The sequence below is a fragment of the Enoplosus armatus genome, chromosome 15 (genome assembly GCF_043641665.1).
Source record: "Enoplosus armatus isolate fEnoArm2 chromosome 15, fEnoArm2.hap1, whole genome shotgun sequence".
NCBI lineage: Eukaryota > Metazoa > Chordata > Actinopteri > Centrarchiformes > Enoplosidae > Enoplosus > Enoplosus armatus.
Genome location: NC_092194.1, coordinates 21947277 through 21962522, shown reverse-complemented (window position 1 = coordinate 21962522; position 15246 = coordinate 21947277). Strand labels below are relative to the sequence as shown.

The 15246-nt window shown below is 44.5% G+C and overlaps 3 protein-coding genes across 4 annotated transcripts in view; all 3 read left to right on the top strand.

Moving 5' to 3' along the window:
* Positions 1–1138: 1138 nt before the first annotated feature.
* eapp (e2f-associated phosphoprotein) lies at positions 1139–4509 on the top strand. 2 transcript variants are annotated; one of them, XM_070920610.1, is made up of 6 exons: positions 1139–1235; positions 1900–2081; positions 2330–2428; positions 2547–2661; positions 2779–2907; positions 3400–4509. In XM_070920610.1, the coding sequence occupies exons 1-6, from the start codon at positions 1156–1158 to the stop codon at positions 3692–3694; spliced, it is 900 nt and encodes a 299-aa protein (XP_070776711.1). In that variant the 5' UTR covers positions 1139–1155; the 3' UTR covers positions 3695–4509. The 2 variants fall into 2 exon arrangements, with proteins under 2 accessions (XP_070776711.1, XP_070776710.1); XM_070920609.1 differs by having other exon boundaries at positions 2318–2428.
* Positions 4510–5312: 803 nt separating this feature from the next.
* Positions 5313–8872, top strand: sptssa (serine palmitoyltransferase, small subunit A). Its single transcript, XM_070920312.1, has 2 exons — positions 5313–5420; positions 6859–8872. The coding sequence occupies exons 1-2, from the start codon at positions 5318–5320 to the stop codon at positions 6960–6962; spliced, it is 207 nt and encodes a 68-aa protein (XP_070776413.1). The 5' UTR covers positions 5313–5317; the 3' UTR covers positions 6963–8872.
* Positions 8873–14058: 5186 nt separating this feature from the next.
* Positions 14059–15246, top strand: part of egln3 (egl-9 family hypoxia-inducible factor 3) — a 28445-nt gene continuing 27257 nt past the window's right edge. Inside the window, exon 1 of the mRNA XM_070920431.1 lies at positions 14059–14418. Within this exon, the coding sequence (XP_070776532.1) occupies positions 14059–14418 (360 nt within the window). The remainder of the gene's footprint in view (positions 14419–15246) is intronic.

Genomic DNA, 15246 nt, shown 5'->3' with positions numbered 1-15246 from the left:
GACTGAAAGACTGAAGCTTTCCGTGTGAAGACGTGAACTTCAAGTAGGAAAACAACAAATTTCATCCTCGTAGGGAGGGAAAATCTTTCTCCTCATTTCACTGCCACACAGAGGTCAAAGGTCAACGTGCAGATCAACATCTGTTGATCATCTGCTGCTGATGGGAAGCCACTGATTTACGTTGTATATTAAATGATAATTTTTCATTCCTTATATCATTTCATGGCCGAGGCCTTCAAATGAACCTTCAGATGCCCTGACCTTTGAGAGGGGGAGGCGAGGTTGGGCCTCTGAAATCTCTGATCTGTTGGTGCCACCTAGTGGTGGTTTGTTGCAACAGCTGCAGTTTGCAGCTTCACATGTGGAACGAAGAGCTGTAGGAAGCTAAGAAGTGAGAGCGAGTCAGGCTTTTGTTTCTAGTGATTTAGCATCCCCATTAAAGGTTCATCAAATGTTAACAGTTTTAATATCAATCAACAGTCTGGGAGCTTTGGTTTTCAATCAGCAAGTGAAGAGTTGTTTCATTTGTTTGGGTCATTTGTTTGCCACAAACCCACTTCTTATTAGGTGCACAAGACAGGGTTAAATAAAGAAGTACTTTGTTGTACCTGAGATTTGTTTATAATGTAGGGAGAGAGAAATATTTAAGTTTTTGCATTTGAGATACAGGAAGAAATCCATACCCCCCCCAAAGAAAAAGAATAATAACAAATCAGGAGATCTAAGATCAACAGATTTTATTTTATTTGATCTTATTTTTAAAATCTTAATTGTAAAAATAAAAATCCAAAAATTAAATATCTATATAAACAATTTCATACAAATGTAAATAAAAATATTTTGAGCTGTCAACTTTAAATTAAACAGAAAATTAATTGGAATTATTAATCAAGGTTTGTCAAAGCTCTGTCTTATTTATCTATATCAAACTATATATATATATATATATATATATATATATATATATATGTATATTATACACATATGGCTTAATCCCCTTTCCAAGCAATAGATGGCGATAGTGTTTCCTTTTAATGTTTGCGCATTTCCGTCTAACCAAACTAAAGAAGAAGAGGAGGCGGAAGTCATTGGTAGCTTGTTGCTAACTCGCTAGCAGTTCCGGTTCTTGTACTTGAACTTTGTCAACCTGTGAAAATGAACAAACTGAACAAACCACAGGACTTTGACTCGTATGAGATCGAGGAGCCGAGCGACGAGGAGAGAGCGGAGAGCAGGTAGGAGTCAAATAAAACGGTTAGCTTTAAAACGGTGGAGCTTTAGCACCATGAGGCTAACGTGCTGCTAGCTAGCTGAATGCTAACATGTAAACAAACGGGAACAGGCTGAAGACAGGCGAGCTGTTTCTGATTGTTCTCTACACGTGGAAAAGTTTTATAAGTGGTGGCAGAACTGTTAGCTGTTAGTGTTCATTCCTACCGATGATGGTTTCTGTATAAATACTACAATAATACTTTCAATACAAACATACAAAAGACGTTCACATAATATAAATGAACACCCCGCGGGGAGACATACAAACATCCATATGTGGACAAAAAGCCACTGATTCAAATATTATGCTTTGTGTAACGTGTATAATCCACACTTGGCTTACTTTGACACTATAACATTTACATTTATATACGGACTTTGAATATTTCCACATTTGAAAGTTCAACAAAGCAGCAGTACTCATGACTGCTAAAACTAACTGGAGTTTTTATATTTGTTCATTTTATAAGATAGGGTTTGGAGGTAGGGCTAGTATCAATCATTTCCAATGTAGATTTCTCAATTAGTCAATTCATCCTTTGGTCATGAAGATGTCACATCACATCTCTCTATGGGGGGGGGGGGGGGGTCAGCCTGCAGAATGAGAACTTCTCTCTGTCGTTTCAGTTCGGAGGATGAGCTGGACGTGCTGCTGAACGGGACTCCGGAGCAGAAGAAGAAGCTGATCAGAGAGTATCTGACGGGGGAGAGCGAGTCGTCCAGCGGGGATGAGTTCGAGAAGGAGATGGAGGCGGAGCTCAGCTCCACCATCAAGACCTTGGAAGGAACCTGGGGACCATCAACAGCAGGTAACACCAACCTGCTATTTCCATGAAAAGAAAAGTCTATAATCTGTTATACTGGAGATACTTTGGATTGTAAGGATGTCACTCTGTTCTCTGGTGCACTTTTCACTTCCATGTGAATGCAGTATTTTGTCCATCTGTTGCGGTTCATGGTCGCCGTCTCAACTGTGTCGCAGACCCACGAGTCCTGCTCCGTGAGACAGGACGTGGTTGCTGATGTTTTTGTGTTCATTCTCCAGCAGAAACCTCAGGAAGCCAGGGAGGAGGTGTCGACGGTCCTGGACTTCCCAACTCTAGAATGTATGATGAGGTTTACTTCGACTCTGATTCAGAGGGGGAGGACACACCAAGTAAGCACGAATGTTTCTACTGTCAACAAGTAAACATGTCACCACCATGAACGATTAAATCGATAAGACACATCATTAGAATACATTTAAAACCTAAATCTCTGTGTTTCCTCTGCAGGCAGCTCCACTGGCCGGAGGCGGAAACAGCGGACCATACTGACCAATGACGAGCTGCTGTACGACCCCGACGAGGACGACAGGGACCAGGCCTGGGTGGACGCCAGGAGGAGAAGGTAAGATGCTCAGAGGGAGTCGCTAACGCTATGGACCATTTGTTTGTCCAGACGAGATCGACAGGGTCAGTAGATTTTTCTCCCTGTAGTCGTTCAGCCTCTTGACTTCCTGTGCAGGTATCACAACAGAAAGCGACCAGCTGCAGTGTCTGGGCCGCAGCCTCGTCAGTCTCAGGGTTTACCCAGCAGCGACGCCGTCCTCAACTGTCCCGCCTGCATGACGACGCTCTGCCTGGACTGTCAGAGGTGAGCCTTCACAACATGGTTTGTTTGTACAAGGAGGCACCTTCAAACATGACAGGACGTGCCTTTCAAAACGACCAGCCCAGAATGGTTTCTGTTTGGTTTGGAAACTTTTCACAGTCCACCAAAGTCTGATGTGGAAGAAAATAGTCATTTTCAAAATTGTGTTTTTGAGATTTGGAGGTTTTAAAAGTCATCAAGTCATACCTATTAACGATAATTATCATTATGGATTGGTCTGACCATTACTTTTTCATTTACATTGTCATTCTCAAGCCAAAATGCCGATGATCTCAATAATAATTTCTATGGATCAACTAATCAATTAATCATTTCAGTTTTAAATGATTGGTTTAGAGCTGAAGTGATTTCTCCAGCTGAAGTTGTGTAAAAACCCCTCAGCTGTTCTCTTCAGCCTTATTTACAGATGAAATATCGACTGATTTGTTTATTTCAAACCAAAGTGACTTATCGTGGCTGTGTCTGTCCACTCAGGCATGACAAGTACCGGACGCAGTATCGAGCCATGTTCGTCATGAACTGCATGGTGAAGAAAGACGAGGTGTTACGCTACAAAACGCAGCAGGAGAGGAAACAGAGGAACAGGAAGAGGAGGAGGGGACAGAAAACAGAAACAGCGGCAGACGAAGCTCCCGAGCCGACGCCCGCGGGGATGGATGCTGATGAGGTTTACCACCCGGTTCAGTGCACCGAGTGCTCCACCGAGGTGGCCGTGTTCGATAAGGACGAGGTCTACCACTTCTTCAACATCCTGGCCAGCCACTGCTGAGACAGACGAGCAGACAGTTTTTTATTTCATGGGTTTGTTTCTGACTCTTCACCCTCAGCAGCACTCAGCTTCTTCAGCTGCAGCACTGAAGAAGAAGAAGCAGCCTGACTGCTTCTTTAGCGTCCTGGCTGAGAGGAAAGAATCCCGCTGTGGTCGCTCTGAGTGCATCGGTCGATCAGCCAGAATCAGCCTATGAACACTCCACTCTCATGGTTTGTCATTCACTTACCTGATGAGGAGAAAAGGATTCTGGATAGCAGTGAAAGTCAGCAGCACATCTCCTTTCTGTAAAAGTTTTAAAATATCTTACAAAAACTGGAATTTGACACTGAAAATCTGCTTGTTGCAGCTGAGATGGTCATCAGTGCTTCTACTGGACTGAATATACAAGAGCCTGAATGTTAAGGCTGATACCCATATTAATATTTGAGAATTACAAAAGCTGGATAGAGTTATATTGGCTGATACCCTTTTTTTTTCACATCCCAGCATTTTTGATATGGCTTCCTGGTAACAGCGTTCATAATCCGTATATAAACATTGAATAAATGTGTTTATAACACTATAATGTAGTTGTAAGCAGATATAAGTGTTTACTTATGTATTTCAACAACTATAACTCCTCCAGTGGGCACCCACAAGTGGAGGCTGCTGTTTAAACAGATAATTGACAAATACTGTACATTAATAAACACTTAAACATGTCCTTATATCTGCTTACAACTGCATTATAGTGTGTGCCTAACATTTTAAGAATTGTGACCAAGAATTGTATACTGAGGGACATTTTACAGTTGCAAATAAACTTGTTTCTAAGTTAACAAATCTTGACATTTCTCAAAGCATCCACTAGAATAAATGTAATTTTGTATAAACTCACAGTGAAAACCTGTACAGTGTAGTTTTTGTTTGGTTTACTGATCCTCTGGGCTTTACTTTTCAAGAACAAATGTATAGTTTGTTCGGTTTGTAACAGTAAATTAACAGCTGGTAGTTCTTATCAAATGTTACTAAAACAGGAGGCTAGAGTGCATTTGACTATTTTCTGTGGCAGATTAACCCACATTTGGTGCTCTAGTGATTGAGTTAAAATAAACAGCGAATGGTAATGAAGCAACATGTCACCATCATTGATGTGTTTTTGGACAGCAATGGAATTCTATGGCACAGAGGCATAAGGTATACATTATCAGTAGATAACTCGTTAGTGGGATCAGTTCATTGTTGGGTTTCTTCATGGGACACTGAAAACACAAGCATGGATGAAATTAAAGACAAAGAAAACGAGTATGTAGTATGACAAAGTTATTCAAAGTAATTCTGCTCTGAAAGTGTGAAAAGTAGTAGGAGGGAGAACATGAGCACAGTATGCATGATGTGATAATTGCCAGTTATATAAAACTAGCTCCATGCGAACTACGAAGTGCTCTCATACTCATTCTGCGCTTTATTTTGAAATCAGGATGTTGGAACTCCCTGCGCTACGTCAGAGCGTACACTCGAATACAGAATTGTGATTGGCTGAAAATGAGCACCTTATGCTTAAACGTCATACGTCCGAATCACGTAGAAAGAAAAAAACTGAGGAAATAAAAATAAGTTGGCGTTTGTGAAGTTAGAACCATGGCGCTGGGTGACTGTTGGAAGCAGTTATCCTGGTTTTACTACCAATATCTTCTGGTGACGGCGCTGTACATGCTGGAGCCCTGGGAGAGGACGGTGTTCAGTATCCTTTTCCGTGTGAAATAACTTGAGACGACTGAACGAGCTAATGTGCTAACTTTAGCTCGAACGTCAGCGGAGCTAACCTAGCTCTTACCCGGATACATAACGCTAAATCTTCTAGTGGGTAAACGTATCTAAATTGTGATGTGACATATCAGTTGAAGCATATTACAAATGTATAGGGGATTATGATAAATTCGGCATACAAACAATGTACCGGTCGGTCATTGTTTTCGTTAAAATTCAAATGAATCGTAAGTATTCACCAGTCGCTAGCGTGTTAGAGGACAGATTGTATTTTTGAACTGAATAACGTTTCTATTTTTTAATGAACGCTGAATTAAGGAACAAACCTAGTACTTTAAGTTAAAGTCTCACATTTTGTTCTACAAAGTACGCGCATTCACCTTCAAGCGAAGGATCGTTGAACACATAACATTTTAAAGGGAAATTTGCATGATTGACTCTAAACTTCTCGCTAGTCGCTAACATGTTTGACTGAAGAGGAAAAATACATTTGTAATAACAATTCGTTCATGTATGAGTGCGGAGTTCAATACTCTTCACTAACGTTGGTGGTCAAGACAGGTTCTCAAACGTTGTTGTGCTATCATCGCACCTTTTGCCTCCAAGTAAAAATGCATTAAAGAGGTCGAATTGTCAACGGAGTTCAGCGTGTACGAAACGAGACTGGGCGGCGTCGAGGCTCAGCAGTCTGGTGACTCACTCATGTTAGTTGATACTAGATACATCGTGTGTTTCTAGCTTTAGTTTTTAGTTTGATAAACAGAAGCTAAACTTGAATCCGGAAAGTCAGGATCGGCGGTTAATAATTAAAGTGTATCTTGTTAACGGTGTTATGGTTGTACTCTGATCTGTGGCGGTGCAGGAAGCAGTCAGTATCACATTATGTGCGTGATGTATCGTCTTCCTACAGTTGGTGTCACCCTCAGCGTGTCTCTCGTCTTCCCTGAGGGTAAGGTGTGTTTGTGTGTTTGTTGTTCTTCTGCTCGTTATCAGCCTGAGTGCTGCTCCCCATCAAATGTTAAATTCCCCAGCTGCTCAGGAATCATGCTGGTGATTTTGTTATCAAGTCGAACTACAAAGAAGTAAAGCAGCAATGAGTTTCATATGAAGGCTGGCTTATTTGGCTGATAATCAGGCTACAAAATCTTGACATAAACCTCACTTCTGATGGGAGTGTGTCGTGTTTTGCAGTATTTGAAAGACTGAAAAAAATCAAATGATGGCAAAAATAGTTGTAGTAGGTCTTCCTCTTTTTATCATCGTTAAGTGTTTGGATGGACACAACATCAGGAGGTGAAAGTGATTCTAAGTCTAACAGATTATTGATTGTTGACAGTTTCTTCAGCTCCCCTGCAGAGACGTTGGTGAACCTCTGCTCCTTCAGAAGTTCTTCCTTAACGTCTCCTCTTCAGACTCCCTGCTGATCTCTGTGGCCGGCATGGCCGTTTACACCGGCTACGTCTTCATGCCGCAGCACATCATGGCTATCCTGCACTACTTCGAGGTCGTCCAATGACACGATGGCGCCGCCCGTCCACCCACGGGTCCCGCCTGTCTCTGGCTTCCTGTCTGTCCATCTTCCAGCCTGCCAGCCTGTCTGTCTGCCATCTCCTGGGCTTGAGGAGGGGATGGTTTCCAACCGTGTTGAGGCAGAACTTCTCTCCTTTCTTCTGAAGCCAATTCAATATCAGTGGCCAAAGTTTTGAACGTCGTGCTGGAGGCCATGTTGGACGAGGTTATTCCCTGGGACGATTTCTCCTTCACTGAAATATCTGGGATTGTGAACAATGTTGGGCTTGGAGCTAAGGCCTTAGAGGGTGTGCTTGGTTTCGTTTCACATATTTCTATCTCCGTAAATCGAGCGCACCTTACTGTTTTGAAAATGTGTAAATTATATGGATGTGTGGATGTTTGGAGTGATAGGATAATTTTATTTTTATTCCATTAAGACATCAAACCATTGTTGTCTTAGAGTTTTATGCAGGGTCGGCAAACACAGCGGCTGATGGACAAAATACTTTTATTCCATTTTTTTTTTGCCAAATATGATTATTAGAGCAGGATCAGATCTGAGGGAGGCCTGATTGTCAAAGTGCTCAGGAGCTGCTTTGAAAGAAAACTTCAGCCATTTTCAACGTTCACCATCATTTCCCAGCACTTTGAACAGACGGGCTCGTATAACAACGCTAACACCTGCTACAACATCATGAATGTCGGGTGGAGGCACCACATGAACTGCTAAATGAGCAACTTGCTGTACATTGAAGAAGTAACTTCCTGTGTTCTTGATTCATTCTCGATCTTAGGAACACACATCTGTTGTTGTGTAAGCACAAGAGCCACTTACTTAGTTATTCTAAGAGCTTTCAACCATGTCCCACATGCTTCATCTCACATCCTCTTTTCAAAGCATTTTTTTTGCAGTGATGGAGAATGTAAGTAATCCCTCACAAGATGCATGATGGGATAGCCAGAGGCGAGAGAGGGGCAGGTGGTTAAAATGAAGGGGTGGAAAATTGTAGTGCTGTAACCAATCACACCTGAGATCTGTCACATATTAATGTTATTTGCAGCTTATTATTTTACTCCTGAAATAATGCAGCGCCTGCACCAGTCTGCACCCGCGTGTGGGAGGTGTCTGTGGTGTTAATACACTCACCGCAAGTTCCTGCACATTTAAATGACTCTGGAGACAGCAAAGACACACCAGTGTCTCACTGGTGTGTCTTTGTGAGATGAAGATGGTGAAATTCAGACTTCAAAGGAAACAAAGCCTGACAAATGTGCGTAAAAGGAGGTGCCTCCTGTATACGGTTATATTTAAACATCCAGCACCACGTGAGCTTTGGCTCAGTTGGAGTCTGTCTATGACTGATTGTCCCGCAGGGTTGAAGTTGGACATTGCTTCATCATTTCTCTCGTCACCTGTGTGTCTGCAGGTGCATCAGTCTGTAAAAGCTAATGGTGATCATTTGTCAGGTCATGGATAAAGTGACACTTTAAATACGTACATGTCATTACAGAGCGTAGTCTTACTGCATCAGAGTGATGACAAGTGATGGTGCAAGGGTTGGAAACAACACCGTTGTCCTTTTTTAAATTCCTGCTTTTATTTTAAACTGCCCAGCAGGCAACATTAATGGTTTCCTCTGCACAGAAATGATAAATATGTTTAAGAAGTTCCATTTTTATGTGATCATATTTTATGATAAGTACTACTACTGGTATCCCTTAGAAAATTGTGATTATTTTCCCCTGCAAAATGATGTATTTTTCTCAATTTTGTGTATATACTCTTGTATACATATTTGTAAAGTTTTGTAGTCTGAAATGATGGCGCATACAATAAAATATTTGTGCTTTTTGTGAGCTTCTGATGTTAAATACTGTTGTAAAACTGAAATCATTAAAGGGATATTTCACCAAGCTGAAGCAGTTTGTTTTAACTGAGCTTACTCTGATCGACCTATTGTTTTGTTTTGCTCTCACCAGTCAGTTGTGAGTGATAACGTCATGTCCTGTACAGCGTTAACTAAACGTAGGTTTACAGAATGTGTTGTTTTCCCTGTAATTGCAGCTATTAAACACTAGATGGGAGTGTTTCCCAGTGTCTGATCCTCATACAGAAACAGCGAGAGAGAAGCTGCCACTGCTGTTTTAGTGAAGTAACTTAAACCAGTTAAGTCAACTCTTTGTTGATTTAGTTTGAATTTTCCGGAATATGTTTTTGTTTTTTATTTAAATCAAAGGAGATGTATTGGTCCGTACAGCAGCAAACAGTGACAGGACAGAGAACATGCTGGTTACCAACAGAGCAAGTGAAGATTTGTCGTCCCATCAACATTATATTCCACCATAACTGACATCACATGAAGTCGGAGAAAACGTGTAATAGAAGTGTGTGTTCTAATCGGCTCGGACCTGCTGCCTGACGCCTCCAGGTGAACTCTGTTATTTGCTTTGGACAAACTGAATTGAGACTTTGATCAGTACGCAGCTCTCAAGCAGCAGGAGCAGGTCGGTCTGCTGAGGGAAAACGGCATAAAGTTTCTTTAAATCAAAGGATAATGAAACAGGATTATCAGTCCGATCAGACACTTGATGCTCGCTCTCTGTACCTGACGGTCACCTTGGACCCGACAGTACTGAGGTGCGACACCCAGCCGCGGCCACCAGCGGCAGCACTGAGCGCGCCGCTGCGGAGCAGAACTCCGGGCGGAGAGCGACGAAGAAAGTCCGCGCCATGTTGGATTGGACTCGGTTCGGTTTGGCTTGAGTCATTTCTCTGGACTCCGCGGGAGGATTCTGCTTCGTCCTGACTGCAGGTGGGTTCGGAGTTTCACGTCAGGTACAACATTTGTTGGGCAGGTGACTCTTCAACAAGACCAGAACCGAGTCTGGGCTTGTAGCCAGCAGGGCGACCTCACAGGTACCGTCTGCAGCCGTCAGGACAGGAGACTTCACATCGTCCTGCTGTTGCTTTTATCCAGTAATCATCACGTTTCCACTCACCTGCACTGTAACATTAGCAGCTCTGAGAAGCTGAAGGGTCCGCCTCTTTCTCATCGCTCTCCTCCTCCTCCTCCTCCCTCATCTTCCTCTTTGGTATCCAACAAGATGAAACACAGTACACACAACCTGCATGAACCATATCTTACATAATATACAGTTTGACGTTATAAAAACGTACTTTAATCACAGGGAGAGAGGCTGTCGGCCTGGTGTCCCGGTCCTCTGCACAGACGGAGAATATGCAACACTGTGGACACAAACACAGATATGTTGGGAAACGATGAAAAGAGCTGAGACTATATATTCCTATATTATATTCCTCGCAGGACGATTCAGCTGTGAAACATCTAAATGTGCAGTTGATCCATGGTGTTTTTTGAAAACAGCAAAAGGAAAAGTCAACGCATATATTAACTAAAAACAACAAAAAACTCTCCATGCCTTGACTCGTCGATTCATACTGAAAGTGATGCACAGTAATGCTGTGGTATTAAACTGCATTAGTTCCTCTGTGACGCTTTACAAGGTTCACAAATGGAGGATTGTAAGATATCTCCATGTTGTGTTCGTGCTACTTTGGCCTCACTCTGTATGCATGAACTTGAATAACCCACGCTAAACAAACGTCCCGTGATGCCCTAAAGGCTGCTTCAGAGGCGTTTGTTAAGTCTGCAGGGGAAATGAATTACTGGTGATTTTATGGGCGTGAAAATGATCGCAGATTGATATCTGCAGATTATCAGCCATCAGCAGCTTCAATCGAACCGTGCTGTGTTACTCTCAGCCTTCAAAAACACATCAGTTCAACTCTAAAGTAAACCTCAGGCATTATTGCTCAGATTACAACACGCACACACACCGCCAAGGAATCGCTGGTTCCTTCTCCGTCTGGCAGCGGATCAGACAAGAAGCGGAGCTCTGGTTACTGGTTAACTCACACGATGAAGCTCTTCTCACGTACGCACAACAAGCTGCCGACTGGAGTTTGAACCGCCATCATCGAGGCACAAAAACACGCCAGACATGCAGAGTTCAGTCACGTATGACTGACTTGGCTGACTTTTCAAGGCTCTCTGTGCAGAATCCCTTAAGACAGTTGTTCCAAAGCCTTTTGGTTGTTGATCAGAATCAGAATCAACTCTACTGGCGAACAGCTGTGTTCATACTCTTGTCAGAACACCTGGACAGCAGGAAAACTGCAGCTGTCAGTTTTAAAATTTTAAAAGTTTTTCAAGTTGCAAAAGTCGGAGTTGCAGTCGTAGTTTTTAACCACTTTGACGTCTTCTGGAGGATATTAGAGTTAAAGACAACATGTTATCAGCTATGCGGGTAGTTGTGGGGATGTTGGCCGATATTTCCTTTTTGGTGTTAACCGGTGGACAAACTAAATTGTGTAATAATAAAACATTAATTGCATAATGAGGACACTGTTTCTAAATTCGTTTAAAGAAATATTCTGAATGTCTGTACTGCAGTTTGTTACTTATCGGCCAACATATATGCAGATACGATGTAATTATGAGCTGATTTATCGGTTTAGTTCTAGATTGAATGTGTGATAAAACCAAAACTAGTTAGGAGCTAAAAGAGGCCAAAAAGCTCTGTAGATCTAAAGGAAACTGCAGTATAATTATTCAAAAAATATTATCAAAAAAATATATTTATCGTTAATATGAAAATATTGATTAGTGCAGCTTTACTCAGGAGTTGCTCTTTGACCTCCTGCTCTCTGTCGTCTGTTTCTGAGTTTGTGAGAAATCCCTCTGTTTACACTGAAACCAGTTTCCAGCAGATCCTGATTGACTGGGGGGGGGGGGGGGGGGGCGGCGGGTGTCACCGTGCTGATTAACAGCGGGCCCATGTGGCAGAGCTGGCACAGCTTCTTTCACACCGTCACCGCTTCATCTGGCAGCAGGAAGCTGGAGGCTGTGTGGAGCCTCACGTACGCGCACATTCCTCCGGAAATGAAGCTCCGGGGAGCGAAGGAGCGCGATGTGACGCGTCTGCACCGGCTGCGTCTGCACAGGCTGCGTCTGCATCTGCTGCGTCTGCACCGGCTGCGTCTGCACAGGCTGCGTCTGCATCTGCTGCGTCTGCACCGGCTGCGTCTGCACCGGCTGCGTCTGCATCTGCTGCGTCTGCACCGGCTGCGTCTGCATAGGCTGCGTCTGCACCGGCTGCGTCTGCACAGGCTGCGTCTGCACCGCTGCGTCTGCACAGGCTGCGTCTGCATCTGCTGCGTCTGCACAGGCTGTGTCTGCACCGGCTGCGTCTGCACCGGCTGCGTCTGCACCGGCTGCGTCAACAGAGGGACCGATACGCACTTATTAGGTATTTTGTCATCAGAGAAGGGTTGTTTCTTTTCCAGATGTCCTTGAACGCAACAGGGGTCAGTGAGAGAGCTGCTGCCCTTTTAACCTCTCAAGGTCTCAGTCTTCCTCAGCTCATGGAGTTTGTACTGAGTATTATTATTATTAATAAACAGAGTTATTCTTCTCCGTCCCCTGAGAGAGACCATCAGATGTGGCCCTAAAGCTCCAGAGAAAGCTGCTACATGGCCGACACTGGACCTAGAGAGACTTCTCTGGGAGCTCAGGTTGAGTTCCAGTCAGGGTGGGGTCGAGGCTGGGGCTGCAGATGGACTTCCAGTAGGGGTGGGAACCGGAAATGGCAGTGGGGTCAGGGTTTCAGACAGAATTGGAAACAGTTCTGGAGCTGAGGCCGGGGGTGTTGGAGCCAGAAACGAAGCAGCAGTTAGAGCTGGAGACTCGTGGTAGGGGGGTGGGGGGAGGGTCCTGCTCTGTGTCTGCCCCAGGAGAGTCCACCCCAGATCCAACGGCCGGAGGTACCGCAGCAGCCACAGGTTGGGGGGGGGCTTTATTTGTACCCAGGACCAAGATGTTATTATTATTATTATAAAAATAAAAAACAGAGGACTGAACTTTGCACCTTCTTTCACCTCATTGATATTTCCATTCGATGGACTGATGAATAAAAGAAGCTACACATTATTATTATTATTATTATTATTATTAATATTAGCATCCTGTATTGGCTGTCTGCTCTTGTCAGCTGCTCTCAGTCTTTTCCCGGCACGAGGTGAACTTCACGCTCACGGTTTACTTCCTCGCGGGGAGGGGGAGGGGGGGGGGGGTGAGCGCTACATGCGGCTCGTGGAGTCCTCAATGGCGGCGGGCACGCCCAGTGCGCGGGCACGCGGCATTTTAATTTGTTGACAGTTTATCAATAAAAAGCAGCCACGCGCTGTGACTGATGACCTGCTGTCAGCTCGTGCTGCTGTTTGAAACTGAACTACATTTCCCACAAGTCCAGTTCAAGTGTCTGATTATAAACCACACGTCATGTCATAATAATAATAATAATAATAATAATAATAAGTAATAATGCGGCTGTGTGAGGAGCAGCGGGAGTCCTCTCATAGTGAACATCACATCCAGCACGTCTCACTTTCACTGTGAAGCTGCAGGAATCTGCCCGGAAGCTCAAACCAGTGCCTTCAAAATAAAGGCTTGACTCGCCAGTGTCGCTGCTTTGACGTTGGTTTTTCTCTCAACAGATCAAAACCCCAAACATATAAAACAGAGGAGAAGCCCTCTTTGCTTGTGAAATGACTTTCACCATTAACACTTAATTATTATTTTATTTATGTAACTTAACAGTCAGTTATCGGTCCGTGTGTGTGTGTGTGCGCGCTGTAATCAGGTAACTATTCCTGTAAAAGTAATAATTGTGTCTCAGTGGTGTCCTGAGTTCACCTGTTGGCCGCTTCACCCGAAAAATAGAATTTGCGCGCCACACGCCATTTATTTTGAAATCGATAACCGGAAGTAGTGTATTCGCAGACTTGCTGACTTGACAGTGGTGCATCTCTATAAGAGCTCAGTGACAACGTGCGTTTAGACCCGCAGGACCAGTTAACGGGTGTCCTCTGTGTCTACTGTTGAGCTCAGCTGTCAGTCAAACACCGCGGAGGTCCTGAGGAGTGACGGGTCTAAACTTGATCTCGGCCTACTTCTCTAGTAAAACCACAGTTATTTAGCTCTGAGAACTTTGAGCCTGCCCCTCTCAGTATCAGTCAAATGCCTTTCATCCAGCACGTATCGGACTCGGACCTGGAGCGTCTGGCGTCGGAGCGGGTCGTGCCGGCCCTGCTGGCTCACGGCTTCTGCTATGTGGACGGTCTCCTCGGGGAGTTGGCCGGGGACCTCGTGCTGGATCAGGTGAAGGAGATGCACCGCTCCGGAGCGCTGCAGGACGGCCGGCTGGCCGGCTCCGTCCCGGGCGTCCACCGGAGGAGCATCCGCGGGGATAAGATCGCCTGGGTGAGCGGCTCGGAGCGCGGCTGCGAGGCGATCAGCTTCCTCCTCAACCTGATCGATAAGCTGATCACCGTGTGCGCCAGCCGGCTCGGGGGCAAGGCGATCCAGGAGAGGTCCAAGGTAAGAGAGAGGGTCTGGAAACGTTCACACGTTTATGTCCCTGGATGGTTATTGATCAGCCAGTTAACTAATGTTCTTATCAATAACTGATGATGATCCGTTTAACTGCAGGATCGAAGCGAAGCACAGCATGAAATATATCTGCGGCATGAATCTGAATAGTGCGTGATTCATCCCGCATATTATTTAAGAGTGAAGATAATGTCTTCACAGTGACCGTGTTCACTTCGTGATTCAGAGCGAGATGAAGAGTTCGTCTCTCTCCGGGACAGCAGACCTCCAGTAGTGTATTCCCACTCAGTCACTGGGCTGCAGACCTCCAGTAGCTTATTCCCACTCAGTCACTGGGCTGCAGACCTCCAGTAGCTTATTCCCACTCAGTCACTGGGCTGTTTATTCCCACTCAGTCACTGGGCTGCAGACGTCAGTCAGCTTCATGTTGTCTTCACAGCTGCAGTTCAGCGTCGCATTTTAGGAACTTTTGCTTTACAGTTTTACAAAATGACTCTTTAATGTTACGTTTGCGTGGGCGTCTTCCTCAGCACCTCCTCAGAATGTCACTCGGTCCAAAAGGTGCTTTTCAGAATCAAAGAGAAACCGTGAGCTCAGCTGGAATCTAGTTCTCTGAGTTCAGCTCAGTTTTGGGGCTCTCTTTCAGCCACGTTGACTGAAGCTTTTCTGTGTTTCAGGCAGAAACATGTTGAGATGACTGAGGAGTCCGTGGAGAGGCCTTATATGTTCCTGCTTTAATGTGTAGGCCTGTTGGCAGCAGTCCAGTGACCCCCCCCCCCCCCTCCCCCTCTGGGCCCTGAGCCAAGGCTTCAGAAA

Bases quoted from the DNA above. Each gene is read 5' to 3' on its own strand.
- eapp (XM_070920609.1), top strand. From the start codon at position 1,156: ATGAACAAACTGAACAAACCACAGGACTTTGACTCGTATGAGATCGAG. The intron at 2,082-2,317 runs GTAACACCAACC...TTCATTCTCCAG, and splicing joins CTGGGGACCATCAACAGCAG to CAGAAACCTCAGGAAGCCAG. The intron at 2,429-2,546 runs GTAAGCACGAAT...TTTCCTCTGCAG, and splicing joins AGAGGGGGAGGACACACCAA to GCAGCTCCACTGGCCGGAGG.
- sptssa (XM_070920312.1), top strand. From the start codon at position 5,318: ATGGCGCTGGGTGACTGTTGGAAGCAGTTATCCTGGTTTTACTACCAA. The intron at 5,421-6,858 runs GTATCCTTTTCC...TCTCCTCTTCAG, and splicing joins CTGGGAGAGGACGGTGTTCA to ACTCCCTGCTGATCTCTGTG.